Here is a 23,364-nt window from a genome sequence, read left to right on the forward strand (position 1 = left end):
TGTTTTTACTTAATTTTTATAAATTTTATTGTGACAAAATAAGCAAAGTATTTTTACAAAATTTGAATTAACGGAATCATTTAAAATATGGAACGAATTTCACTTTTAAATTCCCATTTCTCATTTTGTTTCTGAGTAGGCATTTACTTATAGTTCATTTAACCGAATGATATTTCGAAGCATTTCCAAGTAAAGCGTCAAAGTTGTACTCAAAACTTTTAACTACTAGAAATTGTTTTGTTACTCTAGATATATTATACCAGAACTTTCCCCTGTTCCTAGCTACCCTAGAGCGAATATTAAACATATCAAGTTACAAGAAACATCCATTGTTGTTATCCAGTGTGCTTGTTGTTTATTCTTTTTAATCCTTTAGAAACTAATATGCAACTATTTTAGCAAACGTTTTGAGTGTGTCCAAATACTTGTTCAATATAAGAGTTTCTGCTCGATAAAAAGCCTTCTTCATCTCACCAATAGATGTCTCTAGTGGAAATTCTAGTGATTCTTTTACAAAATTTCGAATTTGGATCATATATCGCTCACTCTTTTCAAGGACGTATAAATAAAAAATCATCAATTATCAGTTGTGCATGTTTTCGGAATGCCCAGAAAATGTACTATGTCCCAGCAAAAGCGGCATATTTTAAACTTAATATTTACACGCTACAGGGCAGAAAGTGTTGTGTGTGCATTTTGAAGAAAAGGTATTGTTTAATTTTTTTTTAAATACACTAAATATTTTTAAAATAGAGAGAAAAAAACCATCAGGTTTTACCTAACAAAATCTGTTGCACATTAAAAAGTTCAATAAGTGGCTTGATATTTTTTTTCAATGGATGTATTATATTTTCAAACTTTAAAATTGATCTCCTGAAATATCATTTTTTTTATTTATGATGTTCTTAAAAGGAGCGAGCGATAGAACTACCAAAAATTCTAATAGTTTGGTTGTCAATCATGGGTAGAATTGGTGAATGTTACACGTGTGTAAAATAATATATTATTTTTACATGTTTCATATTTTTACTATCTAGTACAATGTTTAAGTACTGTATCAATGTAAAGATATTACTTATAACAATACCTATCTAACTAAATCAATGCGATAATATAATAAAATAACTATAAGTATGTATTTTAATAAAATTCATGTGGAAAAAAACTACATACTTAGTTATTTTATTCTATAAAATGCAGTTCCACCGAGAAATGTCGGTACAAAACTGAAATCTAATTAATGTGATATATCCCTTCGAACGTGTTATATATATATATATATATATATATATATATATATATATATATATATATATATATATATATATATATATATATATATATATATATATATATATATATATATATATATATATATATATATATATATATATATATATATATATATATATATATATACATATGTACATTGCTTCATTATCATGCAACTTGAGATCGCAAGTCTCAAGGGATAGAATATTAACATTACAGACAATGCTATTTAAGCAATATTTGACACAGTTATCGAATATAGTCACGTATTCGCTGATAAGTAAAAAAGAAATATAAACAATATTTTATTTCACGTATAAAGCAATGTTTGCTGTAAATATTAATAATTTCGTTACACATTTCAGTATTTTATTTATTATCCTTAAGATTCGGAATAAATGAAAAATAAAAACAACTTATTATTTATTGATTAGTCATTAACGTAGTGGATTAATATGATGATTTCAATTTAAAAATAAAACACTCGTAAAATACCACTTTTGAGTTTATTAATGTAAACACGATTAGTTTTGAGAACTTTAGATGTTATCATAAACAGGTGAAAATACAAATTTACTAGATTGTTATTAATAAATAAATAGAAACGATTTCGGAAAAACCATTCCATCAAGTGAAATGTAGACTGTTGACTTGGTGTTGGAATAGTGGAATAGTTATCTATTGTACATAGAAACCGTTAGTCGCGAAATGGAGTTAAGTGGTATTATGCAAAGTGAACAATGAATGATAAAGAGAGTGTTATATTACCACAACACAAAGTTAACTTTGCTTTTTATATACAAAATATATAAAAAATAATTTTAAATATGTGTAGTAAAGAATTAAAAAAAAAATGCAAACATCTTCTATTAATAGTATTTAGTTTTAAAAGTATATTGTATATGATATTTAAATTAATATTGATTGCCTGTAAAGCCTTCAGATTGATTTAGCCTCTTCAGGATTGAAAGTGCCATTAAAAGGCAGTAAATTTCCCATATAATTTCAATTTATAACGAAAATCCTGCTTACGCGATCGCTTTTATAGCATACGTGTGAAAGCACAAACGAGTAGTTACTGCAAAGGTCATAAATTTATTTTCAATCTCCTTCAAGGAAGTTTTTCAGCAAAGCACTAGCAAACTCTGTGTAAACACTTCTTTTAGGGAAGATTTGTAACCCAATAGGTACTCACCTCCCCTGGAGAACTTAGTTTTAAAATTACCCCTTCCGATGGCAAACAACCCTTTCAGCTGACGTGCCTGCCTGTATAGGAGAATGGTGTAGCTGTCATTCAAAGCCTTAAGCCCGCTCGCTTTATAGTCGAAGGCTTTTGTTTGATAAGCACGTTTGAGACGTGAACGGGGATATGAATGGTCCAACGATCACAGAGGAAGGAAGAAAGAAGATGTTACGTTTTAGGAAAAATGTTTATGTTCATGAAAAATAGCAATGCTGACACCGTAAGACAAAACGTGTTTTCATAAGCCCCAGAAATGCTTTGAATTTTAAATACATTAGCGTCGATTATCCGCCTTCTATTAAAAAGTAATCTAGCTGACACGTTGTTTGCCATTTTGAGCTTAGTTGCTCTTTATAGTGAAATAATAACACATCTTTAACGTATTTATTGATTTGGCATTTAATTTGTAAAATCCATTTGTATTTTTTATGTATTTATCCCCCTCCGTAGTGTTATTGTCAGTACGCTTGAGTACCGTTCTGAAGGTCTCGGGTTCGATTCCCAGGGAAGGGGGTCAAATAAATATTTGTGATTTTTTCACACTTATATTTATTCAATATACCCTGGACCTGAGGTGGAAGACTGATCACCATTCCTTCAGGTATTAACGATCAAGATTACACTGCGTTTATATGATGCAGTGCTCTATGCACCATTGGCGTGTGGATAAGGGTTTGTAGTGCGTGTGTGTGTGTGTGTGTGTGTGTGTGTGCGTGTGTGTATTTGTGTTTGTGTGTGTGTGTGTGTGTTTATATTTAATGTCAAACGGCATTGAGATTTCATACGAAAGTAAACGTTTTATAACCCCAACATGCGCCCGTAGCACCACAAACATCACCTCAAACGCCTCCAACCGGCTTTGCTATATGTTCTTGAGTTCATTAAATTTTTATTGAATACCCTATAATGCTTATTTAATAACTAATACCTTAATAAACGATGATACTCAGCACAAATGAACTGATTTGTCCTTTTTTCTTTTATCCACAGAAACAATTCATCAAGTAATAAAACCGCTTTGGTGATCATAAAAAGCGGTACATCAAAGAACGTATTTTAACGTCCAGCATTCGTCAGCAAGTGTCAGGCAGGCCAACAAGACGAGTCCAAGCGGCCCGCGCAGGCCCGACGGTTGGCGCGGAGTGGCGGCCCGACATGGTGCCCGTGACGTGATGCTGGCCAGCGTGTTGGTGCTCGCGGCGCTCGTGCGCGCGCTGGACGGCGGCGGGCTCGGCGCGGGCGCGGGTGGGGGTGCGGGCGCGGGCACCGGCGCGGGCGAGAGGGCGGCGCAGGCGAGCGAGTGCCCCAGCTTCTCGGACAACCCCATCTGCCCGTGCTACAACTTTGAGGATGGTGAGAACATTGCATCTACCAAAACAAGATAAGATATGATATGAGTATATAGTTCTCAGTCGGGTCACCAGGGCAACTGAAACCTTAGTGCTTCCTACGAGTAGAACAAACTCTAAACAGAGTTCATATATTTATATGTATGAGTTATATATTTTTCACTTATACAATTCTCTTCCGTAAAATATTGATACTTGAAATTTTACGACTGTAGTTATAATAAGACAGATTTTCCACATTTTTTTTACATTAGTTAAAACTAAAGGACCAATTTGAATTACTTAAATAAAGAAATGAGTATTGAGTAGAAATAGGTGGAAATGCACGAATATAACAAATGGTTGTTTTCTTATTTTTTAGGAATATTCTTGGAGTGTCCCGGCGCGACTCCCGGCTCCCTGCGCGCCGTGCTGTCCACCCTGGCGGCGGGCGGCGGGGCGGGCGCGGGAGCGGGGGGCAGGGTGCTCTCCCTCTCCGTGTACGAGCTGGACCGCGGCGTGACGTCACTCTCGGCCGACCTCTTCCCGCCCGCCACGCCGCTCCTCTCGCACCTGCACATCTCGCACTCCAGCCTGCAGGAGCTGCACGACGACTCGCTGCAGGCGCTCAGCTCCTCCCTCGAGTCCCTGGCGCTGGTCGCGGCCAAGCTCACGCACATACCGCAAAAAGCTCTGGCCGGACTCAACAAGCTCATATCGCTAGAATTGGAATCTAACAAAGTAGAAGAGATTCCTAGCTACAGCTTCTACGGGCTCCGCCTCATTAAACTCAATATGAAAGGCAATCAACTCTCCAAAGTATCCGAGTTCGCGTTCGCCGGCCTCGAAGACTCTATGGCGGAGCTGGAACTAGCCGAAAACAAGCTGAAAGCCTTCCCGATGGCCGCGCTGCGACGACTCAAGTATCTGCGGTCTCTCAGACTCGCGTGGAACGAAATAGACTCCATACCGGACGACAGTTACTCGAGACTCGATTCGTTAGTCTTCTTAGATTTAAGCTCCAATAACTTCGAAATTATACCAGAAGACTGCTTCAGGTCGTGTCCGTCCCTGAGAACTTTGTCTCTATATTATAATTCGATCGAAACGGTCCACAAGCTAGGCTTTTCGACCCTCAAAAACCTAGAATCTCTAGACTTAAGTCAAAATAAAATTATATTCTTAGATAGAGATACGTTCAGAATGAATAAAAAAATTAAGACGATAGACTTAAGTCACAATCACGTACACCACATAGGTGGCCTATTTATGGACCTACCGGATTTGAGGGAGCTTTTTCTATCCGAAAACAACGTTCTCGAAGTACCGCACGACGCGTTTACGCACTCTTCTATGCTGACAGTGATTTACCTGGAACAAAACTCTATTCGCAGAATAGACCCGGAGAGCCTTTCGACGCTAACAAATCTAACCCAACTGCATATGGGATCCAACTTCATATCGCAAGTTCCTCAAAATATTTTCTATTATAATAACGATCTAACCCAACTGAGTCTGGATAACAACAGGGTAATAGAAATAGAACCTGGGACGTTCGACAACATGGCGAGTTTAAAGGAGATCCGGTTACATAACAACCGATTGGAGGCTATTCGGAACGAGGTGTTTACGGGTCTACCTTCCCTTCTCGAATTACACCTGCAAAATAATGTTATTTCAGACATCGAAACCGGTGCATTCGGAAACTTGCAAAGTCTACAACACATTAATCTTCAAGGAAACTCCCTAAAAACTCTCGGCGACGTATTTTTGCGCAGTTCTACGTCGTTGGTCTCGATTCAATTGGATTCTAATCGCATTACAAGCTTTCACGAAAGTTTCTTCGCTCGACAGAATAACGCGCAGATACTGTGGCTCGGACACAATCAGATCGCCAAGTTAGATCGAGCGTTATTCAGCGACTTAGTGATGATCCAGCGTATTTATCTTACGAACAATAGTATATACGAAATAGAGGACGATACATTCAAACCCATGCGCGCTTTAAAATTTCTAGATTTGAGCAGGAATTTTATTAGCCGAATAACGAACAGATCTTTTGACGAGATGCACGACTTGGAAGAACTTAATCTGTCGGATAATAACATCTCGTACATTGAATCCAAATCCTTCGAGACTTTGAAAAAACTGCGAACTCTCGATCTCGCTAATAACTTCCTGAAAACTTTGCAAGAAGATTTGTTCCAGGGGCGACTTCCGATACGCGTGTTGAATTTAAAGAACTGCTCGATCGAGAAAATAGAAATAGGAGCGTTCAAAGGATTGAATAACTTGAACGATTTGCAATTAGCTAATAATCTCATTCAATCGGAAGATCTGGCGAGAGTAGATATTCCTGGACTGAGAATATTAAAACTTTCACATAACAACTTTTCGGAATTGGAAAGTAACGCATTCAATCGGCTACCATCGCTACAGACATTATTAATCGATAATTCACTTATAACGCAACTCCCGGACAATATATTCTCAAAGAACATAAACTTGGGAAGAATTGATTTGAGTCGTAATAATTTGAAAGAATTGCGAAAGGGCATATTCAGTAGCGCGACTATGCTGAAGGAATTAAAAATGCAAGGAAATCAATTCAGCGAGTTTCCCCACTATGCGCTTTACAACATGTCATCCCTCGAAATCCTCATCCTGGGTGAAAATTATCTGTCTACGTTGGATTTCTTCAAAGTGAGCGGCCTGCCGAATCTGAGACAATTGGATTTAAGCGACAACGCTATATCATCCTTAACGGGATTCGCGTCGGTAAACTTGACACATCTTTCCTCCGCCGACATAAGTGGCAACTTGTTGACGTCTCTCCCGGCTAACTTTTTCCAAAATTCCAACGGCCTGAGGCGTTTAGACCTCGCGAGTAATCGCTTCAAACAGTTGCCAATGACGGCTCTGTCCGAATATAACTTGCCCGGTCTGTCTTGGCTAAATTTCACCGCCAATCCGCTGTCGAGAATTCACGACTTGAATACGGTTCACAAGTACCCATCTTTACAAGAAATACACATAACCGGAACGAACTTGAGTATAGTGACGAGCAAAGATTTCGAATCATTCGGGTCTCTGCAACATTTGTTCTTAGGACATAATATAATTTCGAGGATTTCTCCAGGAGCATTTAGAAGCCTAGAGAATCTAGTAAGCCTCGATCTGAGTTTTAACGATATCGAGTTACTTCCGAGAGAAAGATTGCAAGGACTTACCTTATTGCGATTACTTAATTTGACACATAACCGCTTGAGGGAACTAGAAGACTTTCCATCCGATCTGAGATCATTGCAAACTCTCGACTTGTCCTACAACAATATTGGAAAACTGAGTAAAGACGTTTTCCAATACATGGACGGACTTACGGAATTGCACATACAAAGCAATTGGATCGCTACGATATCTGTGGAAGCTTTCAAGCCGCTAAAAAAGTTGAAAGTTTTGGACATAAGTAAAAACTACATAGAAAGATTGCCACTCAACTCGCTCAGGCCGCTCGAAACGCATATCAAGACATTAAAAACTGAAGGTTAGTCGTACGATTTTATATATAAAATATACGAGTATCATAAAAATAATTATAAGATATGGAGGTTGTCTCAAGGCACCTAATTACTATTCTCACATTTTTTTCACAAACACATGAATATTTTTTCCATAATTTAACAATGTAAACTTTTTCAACATCTATTGTAGTAATTCAAAAATATTCATAAATCTTTTGTTTTTTTTTTAACTTCATCCAATTTTAAGAAATTTTAAGAAAGTATTGTTCATATTGATGAATTTTTTAATCCCTAAATCTGACAGTTGTTCTGCTTAGAAAATTATTTAAATGGAAACGATGGTTATCGTTTTTACTAAAATAAATGATAACATTTTTATAGTGCTTTTTGATTTTTTTATATTACCTTATTTTTATCTGCATACGTACTCGTATGTTCTCAGATCAGTTTAGTGCTAAAAATAAGCATTAATTAAAGTTAAGAATACAATATTTTCCATAATTATATATTTTTAAAAAATAACAACAACTTAATAGTATTCTCACTTTTATTTTATTTGACCAGTAACCGGGGAATGTGAAACAACATAAAATTGTATCCCAATTTTACTGTGAATTTACGTTTAAAAGCTCGCAATATACCTGTCGCTGCCAATCAAAATAAATACAAGTTTTTAAATCCATCACCAAATTTTCTACAAGTACCCCGGTGTAGGCAGTGAAAGGGATTAGTATTTAGTTCAGTTTTTTTTAAAGGAGTAACCAGCAAAGCGTCTATTTTAGACGCTTGTCTGCAGGTAGGATAGTAAGGATAGGAAAGGTAAATGTGAAAAACACATCACAAACACCGAGACCAATTGAAAATCATTATTTCTAGAATTCATTTAGCAATTGGCGGTCTACACAACTACGCCACAGCGCCTGCCTAGATATCCTCTTTAAATTTTCATATTAATTCAATGACAGGAAACCGTTTGATCTGCGACTGCGATACGCACGAGTCGTGGGAGTGGATCCGCGACCACCGCCGCCAGCTGGGCACCTCGGCCGCGTCGGGCCCGCGCTGCGAGCAGCCCGCCGCCGTGCACGGCCTGCTGCTCGTGCGGCTAGAGCCCGTTCAGTTCTGCGACAAGCCTCTGGTGCTCAAGCTGGCCATCCAGGACATACAGCCCTTCTCCGTGCTGGTCTCCTGGCAGAGCAGGAACCACTCGGGACTGCACGGATACCAGGTGGCTTACTATGCGGAGGAGAATCTTACAGAGGTAGGTGCCTATTATATTTCAAAACGTTTTCTTCTTGTGTACGTGTCAAGTCAGGTCCCCTTTTCACCTTGTCTTGGGAAGCTCTAAACAGCGCCTCGACTATCTTGACACAACATTTCGAGTGAGTCCAAATCCTTGGTCACAAGAACAAGGAAGAATCTTATATACACATCATAAGATGTCGAACTCCACTGATACTAAGTAGCTTACTGTACGGATGAGAAACTGACAGAGGTATATTACCTATTATATTTCAAAACGTTTTGAATGCGTCTAAATCCTTGCTCACAAAGATAACAGTTGGAGGCGCTTGAGCTGTTGAGAATAAAATAACTGGTTAAATTATAAGGTGCATTAAAATTGAAAATCATATTTTCAGGTGTCTTTTAATAATAATAAAACCCTTATACGCACCCCAATGGTGCATAGGGCACTGCGTCATATAAACGCAGTGTTATCTTGATCGTTTACACATGAAGGAAAGGTGATCAGCCCTCCGCTTCAGGTACCAGTCCAGGGTAATATTGAATAAATACGACAGTGAAAAAATCACTTATATTTTACTTTACCCCCCTTGGGAATCGAACCCGGGACCTCCAGAACGGTAGCCGAGCATGCTGACCATTACACTACGGAGGCGGACAAAAGTGTCTTATAGTATGTATAATAATCCGGTTAGGATCATAGTATATACATACATTTAAATAAAAGAATCTCTGCTAAATAAAAGCTTTTTCAATGTGGAGAAACCCAGATTTGTGAACAAGGATCCTAGACACACCAAAAAATGATGTAAATTTAGTTACATAATGATATTATCCTCAATGGATTGTAGCGGAATCGCCACGAATGTATATTTTGTAGGTCAAACTCTTTCATGCCTCGTTTAATTAGGCTTGGTATTTATCCAGATTCAGTGGAACGTTTTCTTGTTGGCTAAGGGATTTTTTTATTCGCCGCAAAATACGCGTGCGAAACAAGCAGGAGGGGGCACTTAGAGTTGATTACTTTTTCAACATACTAATTTGTTTTGATTAACTCTGTAGCTCAGTGCTGCAGTAATTAGTTTCTTTCATCATCCTACTAACCATTTCATTTTGAGCGAGGAGATATACAGCATCCAAACGGTACACTGTGTGCTGAAACAATCAAATAAGCGTAATTCCCCGATTGAAGTGCATTGTAATTTTTACAAATGGCGGGCTGATAGAAATTGCAATTACGGTACTTTGTTGATTAGTGCGAGTGATGCATTGTATCATGCGTATCGCTCGTGATAAAGGAATATATCGCAAGCTACTTTTTAACCAGCTATACTAGGCCATACGTTGCAAGGACATAGAAAAACGTTACGTGATATAGAACATAGAAAGCAGACTTTTCCAAAGGGATGAAAATATGAAAAAACTATTAATAAAATAAAAATAAATAAAGAAACACTGAAAATTATAAGAGACAGCAAGTCAAGTAGCATGCTGCCGCCATGAGCAATGTTTTATAAAAAAAATATAAATACATATAAATATATATATATATATATATATATATATATATATATATATATATATATATATATATATATATATATATATATATATATTTATATATATATATATATATATATATATATATATATATAAATTATATATATATATATATATATATATATATATATATATATATATATATATATATATATATATATATATATATATATATATATATATATATATATATATATATATATATATATATATATATATATATATATATATATATAAATATATATATATATTTATATATATATATATATATATATTTATAAATATATATATATATATATATATATATATATATATATATATATATATATATATATATATATATATATATATATATATATTTATATATATATATATATATATGTTTATATATATATATATATATATATATATATATATATATATATATTTATATATATATATATATATATATATATATATATATATATATATATATGTTTATATATATATATATATATTTATATATATATATATATATATATATATATATATATATATATATATATATGTATATATATATATATATATATATATATGTATATATATATATATATATATATATATATATATATATATATATATATGTATATATATATATATATATATATATATATATATATGTATATATATATATATATATATATATATATATATATTTGTGTATATATTTTTATATATATTTACATATGTGTGTGTCTGTGCGTAATAAAAGTGCTTAATTAGTATTTCTTTTTTTTTTTGTTCTATAATAATTATCTGGCAAAGTAATGTCAGTTTTGAGAGAAACTTTATAACATTAAAAGTCTTTTTTTTTGTTTATTTACAGTAACACCAAAACATTAAGAGTCTAATTTTATACTAAGTATTTATATTATTATTTTTAACTTGTAACAGCAACTTGAGAAAAATGTGTATGTTTGCTAGGCGTAATTTATCACAATCAATTTATATTTAAAAAACGTATTAATTTTATTAAAAAATAAAACGTATTTTTTATTTATTGAAGATTTGAAGAGTCAAAATCATAACATCACTTTTTGACCTTTTATTATTTTTTTATTTTATTTTAACAGAGTAGTCGCAGAATACGAGCAATACAAATAAATATATATGGTTCCCATTCATATGATTATCTCGCGATCCTTTTGATTGGTGTTCGATTTCCGAATTCCACACATTATTTGTCTTCTAAATTAGGTTCTCCAGCCTCCTACGCGATTCATTTAACGCAGGAAACAATATTTACTCAATATTTCACCCCGCGATCGAGTCCGCTTTGATTTTTTCCGGAATTAAGTGTTTGCTGGATTCCCGTAAAACTCTCCGCGGGATGAATTTTTATCAGGGGTCCATATCCGAGATCGGATGACATCTGATTTTTTCCGAATCCCGCCGATCCGTGCGGATAAATAAACACATTACCATGAAATCGTTTAATATTGGAACCGATTGGAGAGGCTCGGTCATACTTATTCATAAGCTCTGGCGAATATATTTCACGAGACGTGTAGCCTTCTCGGTGACTTAGGGGCGGAACGGGAACAAGTTTGCCTTAGAAATCTATATTTGAAAGTCAAATAAACCTGGGAATTCACCCTCTCGATTTCAATTGAATATCGCGATACACCGCTATTAGCAATAAATATCATTAGTTTGGTGATATACACTATGTTTCAGCCTACACCGAATAAATTTAAATAATATTCTCTTGAGTTCACTTATATTTATTGAAAAAGATCTTAGTTTCATTATTCCAAATGTTTTTAATGAATATTTTTATATTTTTTAGAGAATTAAGATAACTTAAATATTTGAAAAAAAAACCTCTTTAAAAATAAAATCATTGATGCAAACACAATATTTACATTAATTAAATAAAAAAGTGGCCTCAATCAAGTATTTAATTTATTGAAAAAGATCTTAGTTACATTATTCCAAATGTTTTTAATGAATATTTTTATATTTTTTAGAGAATTAAGATAACTTAAATATTTGAAAAAAAAAACTGTTTAAAAATAAAATCATTGATGCAAACACAATATTTACATTAATTTAATAAAAAAGTGGCCTCAAACAAGTATTTAATTTATTTTTTGATCAAATCATCGTATTAATTTAATGCCTTTTTAATATTAACAAAGCCTTGTTGCCTCCGCAGTGCAATGATTAGCACGCTTGGCTACCATACTGGAGGTCCCGGGTTCGATTCCCAGGAGGGGGTCAAAAAAGTATTAAAGATTTTTTCACTGTAATATTCATTCGATATAACCCTGGACTGGTATTTAAAGCGGAGGGCTGATCACCTTTTCTTCATGTGTTAATGATCAAGATGACACTGCGTTTATATTATGCAGTGCCCTATGCACCATAGGGTGCGGATAAGGTTTTGAATGAATGTTAAAAATAATATGATTTTATTTACATGAAGACAATGTGATCAAGTACCAAAATAAGTGATTTAAAATATTTTTTTTATAATATGCATCTAATGACATGTTTTTTTTTAATTATTATTTTGGCAGGTCATTTTATTTAAATAATATCTGTTTTTGTTTTTATTCAAAAGCACATTTTTTAAGCTAACTGCTTAATTGTATAAATCCGTATTGCATGAAGATGCTTGTCGTAACCGGTTTGAAAAAAGTATCAAAAATAAATGTGCTCTAAAACAAAGTTTGAGTTTTATTTTATAAAGTTTATAAAACGTACCACAAAATATCAACAAATACATCAAATAAATAATATGAGACAATGTGCTTAATTTTTCACTGTAAGACCCAAGCATAAGAGCTCAGTCTCTTTTTTGGAGAGGCACAGTGAATCTAAAACTATAAATTTTCCATATTTATCAATGTTTAGAAATTGTATCATGTTGTACTTAAAAATGTAACTTTTTTAAATAAATTAAAAAATAAAAAGAGATTATAAATAAGTAATATTTCTTTTAATTTCAGATTCGTGGCAAGCTTTTGGAACCTTCCGCCAGGTCCACAAGGCTCAACAAGCTGAAGTCCTTCACGAGGTACGTCATCTGCGTCCTGGGTCTGGGAGACTGGCCAATGCGAGGTCCAGCGGGCCCCAACGCCAGGATAGCCCTCAGGCCAGAGAACGAGAGTCTGCAATACACCTCGGAGGAGACCTTCAGCGAGTCCATCCTCTCCCAGATGGTCGACTCTCCTACCAGCAAGTGCACTTCGGTGGTCACCCTAGAGCTGCCAGGTAGCATGATGAACGAAGTGATCATGCCTCACAACTCCATGGGATTCGCGTCGGTTCTTACCAGGAGATTAGGACTCATAGTCGGGTGCTCGATGGGCTTCGTAGTGTTTATTGTAATGGTGTCGGTACTAGGATACATGAAAATCAAAAAACAGAGACAAGTTGCAAAAAGGGAGCAACCTGTTCAACCGGATTATATATCTTATTAAAAAACATATAAGTACGTAGGACCAAATAAGTGACACCTTTTCAAAACGAAGCAAAAACTCTTTTTTTAAGAGTTTAGTGGATCCTACAACATATTAACATATGTAGAGGTCCTCACCACAAAGTTTCATTTCTAATATTGCACAAAAAATCCTTTAAATCTGTTCTGTTTACCGTATTCTATCGGAATCTTAATTAAACTTGCGACAAAATGTGACCAATCCTGTGTTAAACCAATATGAAATCATTAAATCAAAACAAAAAGTAACAATTTTACAAGCTACAATTCCTGACCACTTAAAATCAATTCTAATGGCAATGTAACATTTTGGTGAGGACTTCCACATTTAATAACTTATATAACAAACCAGTGTTCTTTTGACGTTTTGCGTAGTTAATATTATCTGTATATAAATAGTAACGTTTTGTTCAAATATATTTACGTATATCTGAAAGGTATTCACGTTTCATGTAGATATTATGGTAATATGCTAATATTATTGTGAAAACATATTGATTAAGAGTCTCTGAGACCAACTTATCATACATATACATAATTTACTTAACAATAATTTCATGATATTGTTAGATGATACGACTGTACAGTGTAGATAACATAAAACGCAATATGATGTATATTTATTGTAATGTTTGACATTTAAAATTAGAAAAGAAATTATCATGCATTGTAGTATTTTTAAGACTCTTAATTTTATATGTGAGGTTTTTCGAAAATCAAAATTAATAATATAATATTTATTTATTTAAAATTACGTTCTTTTATTTTATCTTTTCATTAACAATCGAAATTTTATATTAGATAACACAAAACTTGTTAACAGTATATATTTACATATGCGAATTCGCCTAATTATTTAAATAAAATATTTTATTAAATGAATATCATGGTTTATACTTTTGCTTGAATATAATAACAAACAGTTTTCTTTTTAATTTTTTAATTTAAAAATATTTTAATTGAATATGAATATGCATTTATAATTATTCTAGAATTCCTAATTCGGTCAAAAAATTGCTACCTGATTAAAAAAACATGGTTTTTGGTAAAACTCCTAATTATTTAAAATTATCTTTATTTTCATTGTTTTTCTTAAAATGTCTTTATTTTTTAAATATAAAAATAAAACAATTATTAAGGACAAATTATTGAGTTTCTCGATCTAACATGACTAGTTTCAAAAACTCCAGATGTTCTCATCAGCATGTGAATCCAGTCATGCATACATAAATAAACCAAAAAAGTGATCTTATAAATGTTGTATTTTAATAAACCATGTTATTCTACAAATTTCATACGAAATCAATAAATATTACATATATAGTTGTTATCTTATGAAATAGCTATAATATGGTTACTTTTTTTTAAATATGTTAAAAAAATAAGACAATATTTTGATTTTCGATAAATTACAAGTGAGTTTTTATTTAAAATCTGTGAAAAAATCTGTTTTTGTTATTTATAGGTAATAACCAAATTTTTAAAAAAAAAAGTAAAAAATACTATTGCACATATTATTAGATTAAAACCAATATTTTTAGCTTTTCCACTTTTTTTTTATTTGACCAGCGACCGGGTTTCATCGTTACCGACATCATCAGACTGGTGGGAGGCTATACAAATTGTTATGTTATATATAAAACAAGGCAGGAGTTGATAACCATAACCATCACGAAGTATCAGTGGATAATATAAATACTATTGCATACTTGATTTTTATAGGTCACCCCTATACTGTTTTTAGTAAATTTTCTCTGGAAAAAGGGTATTGAAAAGAAGAAGAAAAACAAGTTTTTTATTTAAGAACCGGTACTGTAATTTATTCTACATTTCTACTTTTTATTAAAAATATGACACTTTCATCTTATTTCGTACAGTTTTGCAGGGGATTATAAAAAAATTTAAAATGGTAGAAAATTCATATTTTACGAAAATGCAAAAATTAGATTTTGATTTATGTAAAGTGTAGATTTTTAACACACCGTATACTTATATTATTAAAATAAAAAATATTGTAAACTTTAAAACTTTTGTTACCTTTACCAAAAATAACTGTTAAATAATATTTTCATGTAAATAAATAATCACATAATCGAATGGTATTAACGATGTAAAACGGTAAAGATTATGTATGAGTTTCTACACAACAGACATAATTAAATCGATCCACATACTTAAAAAAAAAAACATTTTTTAAAAGGTTTTTTTTCTTAATTTTTATATTTACGTTTTTGCTATTCGTATTTATGTTCTACAACCGAGGTCATTAACTTTTTTCAGAAAAAGGCCAGGTTCAGTTTTTTTTTTACTTGGGAGTAAAACTTAGCGGAATATTTTTTTCTTTGGGTCCACTAACTAATAAATTTCCGATTTACGAATTGAAATATTGCTGTTGTGAATTCATAAGCAAATAACAAAATCCTATAAAATAATTATATCCTATAATAATTATTTATACGTAGAATTCGGATTTTTTTATAGGGTGTAAGAAAATCTTTGCTACGCCAGATCCGGCCCGCGGGCAATATGTTGGTGACCACTGTTCTAAAAGAATAAATGACACAAATAACTATGCTTTATCATTTTTTATACTTAACTGCTTTATTTTTATTCAGTATTATACTTACTTTCTTAAACTTTTTAAAAAATGCTTTTTGTTAATGACTCCATTATTTTAGACGCCCGGGCACTTACTTATAAGAGAAAGGAGAAAAATATGATCGTATCAATTTACAAACGTGTATATTCTCATCCCATTTAAGTGATTGACGGTGTTCAAAATATCGTTAGATCCACCTCAATCACAATCATATTGAGTGACGATATAAACGAGATTAGGCCCTACTCCTGTCGATAAACATAACGAGGCCTTTCATAATTAAAAATAAAATAAGAATGACATTTTTTCCAAGTTTTTTTTTCCGAATATCACATGATATGATTGTAATTTAGTGCTACACACATATATATGTATATGTATATATATATAAATATATATATATATATATATATATATATATATATATATATACATATATATATATATATATATATATATATATATATATATATATATATATATATATATATATATATATATATATATATATATATATATATATATATATATATATATATATATATTTATATATATATATATATATATATATATATAAATATATATATATATATATATATAAATATATATATATATATATATATATATATATATATATATATATATATATATGTATGTATATATATATATATATATATATATATATATATATATATATATATATATATATATATATATATATATATATTTATATATATATATATATATATACATATATAAATATATATATATATATATATATATATATATATATAAATATATTTATATATATATATATATATATATATATATAAATATGTATATATATATATATATATATATATATATATATATATATATATATATATATATATATATATATATATATATATATATATATATATATATATATATATATATATCAGTGTCAACTTATTGCTGTATTACCAATTCAGTTTTCACATTTTTTTGTATACTTTAAAACTCTATGAAAACTATGTTTTCTTTTATTTGTATTTTAAAACATACTAAAACGTTGTTAATTCATCATGTACATAAATAAAATAATATGAGTAGTTATCTCTTTTGCTTTAATAGTATCGACTGATCCTTCCATTGATTTTTTGACATATAAAAATGTTTATATTTACGAATGTTACTTTACCAAAAATACCTATCTATATTACAAATATACATTGTTTTCATGTTTAAATGTTTTTTGTTCATATACTCACGAAAAAGCAATATGAATAAGGTAATAAAAATATAAAATAACAACCGTCTTTTATTTTTACTTTATTTTCATGAACATCTATACTTAAACTGTAATTTTTGTTGCATTGAATTTAAATTTAATCCAATTCTGGATTTAAAATCATACAGAAATTTCTAAAAATTACAGTACTTTTATATTCATATGAAATATCCAACTTATCATTACGATTCTTCAACGCAGGCGTGGCCAGAGACGATAGAATACCATACCACTTTCTTTCCAAACATGCTTCACCTCTTCATATGAATGCAAAATGATCAATCCTGCGCTTTAGGAACCAGTCCAGGGTAATATTAAATAAATATAAAAGTAAAAAAATACATTTTTATTTTGACCTCCTCCCCTCCCTGGGAATCGAACCCGAGACCTCCAGTATGGTAACCAAATGTGTTAATCACTATACTTTTGAGGCGGACAATAATTTCTTCATAATTGGTTTATAATGATAACTTGTTGAAATTATATTAAAGCAATGATTCTCAAAACGTAAGAAGAAAATTTGAAGGAAGAGTGTGAACAGTGTGAAAAGAGTGAATTTGAATTTAAATGGTTGTTTTTCAATTACAAATATTATTAAAAATCACATTTTATAATATTTTATAATATTGGCCTCTCGGGTGAAAAAAAATCCCTTGTTTAAATTATATCAAAGCAATGATTCTCGTATATTTTTTATAACGCAAGAAGAAAATTTAAAGGTACAGTGAAATTCTTATACCAATTTAAAATATTGTTTTTCAATACTGTTTTAAAAAAGTACATTTTACAATATTTGCCTCTTGGGTAAACGAAACAGTTTTTTTTTCTTTTTTTAAAGTAAGTTTTTTTTTACAATTTAATACAAGCATTCGCATTAAATCTCAATGTTAAGTTATTTCCCTTCCTTAACTCTAGTACATTTTGGGCTGATCGCACCTCGGGGGGTAGTCCATTGGATTGGTTTGCAGACGGAAAAACGATAAAGGATAAAGGGTACGCACTATGTACACATTTATATATATTTTACACACATCGCTCACTCCTTTCAAGAACGTCGTAAATCAAAAATCGTGCAAGATCTGAACCCTGGATTGTTTCTCTATACTGGTAAATGCCTGATTTTCTTTAAATACGTTGCTTATAATTTGATCACTAATTTTTATTCATAGCAGTTTTATTGTCCCCAAATACTTGTTTAAAAATCTAGGTTTCCTCTACTTAGTTTTCCACACCTTATCTTATTTTAACCGTGTCATAATTATTGTATTTGTGCAAAAAATTAAATAAGATGTCATGGCGAAAGCGTCAAAGGCGTCATATCGCTCACTCCTTTTAACAACGTTATATATCAAAAATCGTCAATTTTCAGTTGTGCATGTTTTCGGAATGCCCAGAAAATGTACTATATTTTTAACTTAATATTTACCCGCTACAGGGCAGAAAGTGTGGTTTTTGCATTTTAAAGAAAAGGTTTTGTTTAATTATTTTTTTAAATATACCAAATATTTTTCAAATGGAGAAAAAACCTTCAGATTTTACTTAAATAGATCTGTTGCACAGTAAAAAGTTCAATAAGTGGCTTGATATTTATTGTTAATACATTGTATTCTATTTTTAAACTTTAAAAACGTTTTACTGAAAAATAAAGTTTTTTGATTTATGACGTTCTTGAAAGGAGTGAGCGACATATCAAAGGATACAGCATCTAGATTCACCGTTGGGAAAAACAGGATGTTCTTATTTTAAGTTATTATTATTTCAACCCTTATTTTTACCCACTTGTGCCTCACGAACTACGATACAAAGATCTATGCAGGTTTGTATTTTAATGATAGGGAGGCAAAATTATTAGTTCCGCATGAACTGTATGTCCGAGGTGATATTTGCTTTTTCTTGAATGTTTTTTGTAGATTTTATGAGCTTTTTAAAATAGTGGTTAAAAACGAATTCTAAAAAAAAAATTTAAATAAACTTCTTGCACAGATACTTGACCATGTTTTTCCTCTATCTCTCCCTATTATTTATTTAGAAATATCTAACTTAATCGACACAATTTTTTTTCTGTTTTTACTCACTAATTCGTTCAACGTGTTACAAACCGTCTTAGCTTATCTCGGCCTTGTATTATTTTCTCATTTTACGCATTTTGACTGCATTCAGTCTACATTCATCGTTTTTTTTAACAAGTCCATGCTTCTCTTAAATAAATTAGTTTTTTATTATTTTTTTAAAGTTTTTTTTTAGTTATTAAGGTCGGAAACAGGACTCCATTATGTTCTGCCGGTTAAGCTTTCGCTTATAGATATACCTTTCATGTAGACTTCATATTTTGGGGATGGGTAAATACTATTAGGTACTTATATTTTTGTTGCATTCCGAGAATTTCGCTTTATATGGCCATTCCATCCTTCCATTGTGAGTATTTTTAAGTTATATCGTTCTTTGTTTGGATGTGTGCCCAAGAAGTGAATTTTTACCTGGATTCACGAAGAATGCATCCTATCCTGGAGGAATTCTCGAGCTCCATACGTTCCTTTATCCATAACTTCCTCCACACCCCATTTCATCCCCTATCCCATCTCGCCGTTAGGGAATGTGGAATTAATGGAGCGTGCCCGCCCAAACTCACCAAATATTTCTAATGATTGTTAATTACTAAACTATTGTAATCCCTTACTTGTAATCCAAACAGCGAAACTTCGTTTAAGAAACACTTAATTGTGCTCCTTGAATAAAAAACACTCACTTTTTTTTCCCTGTAAGATAAACTGTATTACTAGATGAATGAAAAGAATTATTAAACTTTTAACGTGTTTATAATAGTTATATAATAATAGTAATATACTCATATATATTATTAGATTAAAACCAATATTTTTAGCTTTTCCACTTTATTTTTATTTGACCAGCGACCGGGTTTCGTCGTTACCGACATCATCAGACTGGTGGCAGGCTATACAAATTGTTATGCTATATATAAAAGAAGGCCGGAGTTGATAACCATGATTTGATATAATTTTATTGAGAAATTAATTTAATTTTAGTGAATTTAAGTACTTTATGATATTAAAAATATTTTTTAAAAAAGGTTTTTTTTTTGTATCATTGTTGTTGTTTTTTTTGTTGTTTTGTTGTTGTGTGTTGTTTTTTTATTTTTGTATTTTTTTTTTAATACCATACAATACTTAAATTCACTAAAATTAAATTAATTTCTCAATAAAATTATATCAAATCATGGTTATCAAATCCTGCCTTGTTTTATATATAACATAACAATTTGTATAGCCTACCACCAGTCTGATGATGTTGGTAACGATGAAACCCGGTCGCTGGTCAAATAAAAATAAAGTGGAAAAGCTAAAAATATTGGTTTTAATCTAATAATATATTAAAAATGCAATCCCATCACGAAGTGTCAGTGGAGTCAATATAAATATACTAATATGATAGTGTCTATAATAGTAAAGAATAAGGAAATAATGCAAAACTGGGATGAGCATAAGCGAAGGTTGTTTGCAAAAACAGAATAATGTGATGTTTAATCTTCTCTGCATACCCCTGCGGTATAGCGCCGTGATGCTGTATTGCTTAATTTTTCATAATATTCACCAGACTACTCATAATTCGGCTTAAAGTTATATTTATCTTTTTATAAAAGAGATCAATTACATGTTACATACTTAGTCACATACATTTATGGTTGAAATTATTGAGTACGTATATCGCTGATATAATTTTAGTATCTATAACATAAATTTACCCCATTCAACTACGCCAGACCCAATCTTCGGCGGTAAACAGTGATGACAGGCTGATTCAACGGGCAGAGTACGCTCAGTATACAAGTATGCATGATGGATCATGTGACCTAATTTGCTCTGTTTGATATGCAATAATAACGACTACAGGTTACCGAGACTATTATTTGAGGAGCAATTCTAATTTGCTTTTGTCAAAAAATAAACTGATTCTGAACTGTGGAATTGAAAGGGAATGAAAATAAATTTTAAAACTGTATTTACGTTTAAGGTTTATAAGGTTTCGAAATGTACAAAGACAATACGTATTATGAAAGAGGTATTTTTCAATCATTTTGATATTTTAAAAAAAAAAGTCTTATATTTTTTAACATATTTTTTTTATTTTCATTAATCGATTCGGCAGTTACTTTGTGGTAAAATGTATCTATTTTTAATTAATGTTTTACTTAGTAAATACAACTATTTCTTAAAATCTACTGGGACACGTGGATCGATGCATTTTGCATCATTTTGAGAACTCTTTATAACTCCTTGGTGCGAAGTAGACTCGAGAGTGGCTCGATGATTTGGGGGCCACACGAGCTTAAGTACTCTCTTATGGTAGAGAAAGTCCAAAAGAAGTTTTTGAGGTATCTCTACATGAGAGAGTACGGCTATTATCCTTGGCTCTACCCGAACGAGTTTCTCCAGGGTATGCTTGGCTACAATAGTTTAGAGACTAGAAGGAATGTGTATTTGATTACGCATTTTTATCGATTGTTGCGCGGTATGATCGATAACCCTGAAATTATCCGGAGCATTGGCCTGTATGTTCCCGATAGTTACCTAAGACAGCGTCGGCATAGATTGTTTCACATTCCTATACACAGGACCAACTTGCCAATGGTTATGCCTGTAGGAAGAGCTACCGCTATGTTAAACAATATCACATTGGATATTGATTTGTTCCATGTGTCTGAAGGAGTCTTCCGAAGCGGGATTCTTCTACACATTTAACAAGAGTCTTCTTGCTTACTTTTAATTTGTTTTTTTAATGTATACGCCTTAAATGTTTGTTTGTAACGTATATATTAATTAATGAATAAATTGAAATTGAAATTGAATTGAAATTTTCGGTCTATTAAATATGTATTTAGTTCAAGTATGTCAGTAGACATTCTTTAATTTATTTTAAGCCTGAAGGCAATAAAATGAAAGCTTCGTCTCTAACTAATGAACACATCACACTTAACTCTCTGATTTTCATTTTCGCATTTTCCCGACCGGAAAAATCGACCTCTTTAAACTCTTTCGCCCCACTAGAGCCGAGAAAAATGGCCGTGCAATTTTTCATTACTTAAACAATCTAATAAAACGCTTCTAGTAGGTTGCAGAGTAAACACTAGTCCCTGGAGGCTGAAGAATTGAGATCGTGAAGGAGAAAAGTGTTTAAAAATACAAAATACAATTTTTGTGAATTTAAATATTAAATTGGCATTTATATTGTCTACCAATATTACCCTGCACTGGTACCTGAAGCGGAGGGCTGATCACCTTTCCTATTTGTGTTAACGATCAAGATAACATTGCGTTTATAATATGCAGTGTCCTATGCACCATCGGGTGGGGATGGGGATTGAAGAAGAAGACAAACCATCATGTCACTTCTCCGCAGTAGGGGGTAGGCAGAGATAGTAGAAAGCCACTTACTCTGTCTTTGCAAACATCCTTCGCCTCTTCCAAATTCATGCATCTCTTCATACATACCCGCGTTTTTGAAATAATGATCATGACGAATTCACCTATTTCCATCTTAATATAAAAAAAATATTCATATTCATGCATCTGCTCATACATATCCGCCGATTATTCTTACTTCTGGCTTGATCACTTTCAAGTACTTGCTTTACTTTATCATGCCATGTTTTCCTCGAACTTTCTCAGCTTCTATTTTCGACTAAATCGTCTCATAAACAGTTCAACTATTCTTTCCTCACTTATTCGTCCCACAGCCACCGATCGAAATGATCTCGACACGCGTTTCTTAATTTTATCGATAATTCTTATCCCAGCCTTGCATTATTTTCTTACATTACAAA

The 23,364-nt window shown here is 31.7% G+C and overlaps 1 protein-coding gene across 1 annotated transcript in view; it reads left to right on the plus strand.

The window, feature by feature from the left end:
- Positions 1–15,131, plus strand: part of LOC148307856 (uncharacterized) — a 57,579-nt gene extending 42,448 nt beyond the window's left edge. The window contains exons 3-6 of the mRNA XM_088262642.1: positions 3,506–3,868; positions 4,226–7,387; positions 8,330–8,625; positions 13,163–15,131. Of these exons, the coding sequence (XP_088118768.1) occupies positions 3,688–3,868; positions 4,226–7,387; positions 8,330–8,625; positions 13,163–13,636 (4,113 nt within the window). The 5' untranslated portion in view covers positions 3,506–3,687 and the 3' untranslated portion in view covers positions 13,637–15,131. The remainder of the gene's footprint in view (positions 1–3,505; positions 3,869–4,225; positions 7,388–8,329; positions 8,626–13,162) is intronic.
- Positions 15,132–23,364: the final 8,233 nt, after the last annotated feature.

Source organism: Brachycentrus maculatus, unplaced genomic scaffold (assembly GCF_059751285.1).
Source record: "Brachycentrus maculatus isolate JH-2025_06_01 unplaced genomic scaffold, ASM5975128v1 h1tg000186l, whole genome shotgun sequence".
In the NCBI taxonomy this organism is placed as follows: domain Eukaryota; kingdom Metazoa; phylum Arthropoda; class Insecta; order Trichoptera; family Brachycentridae; genus Brachycentrus; species Brachycentrus maculatus.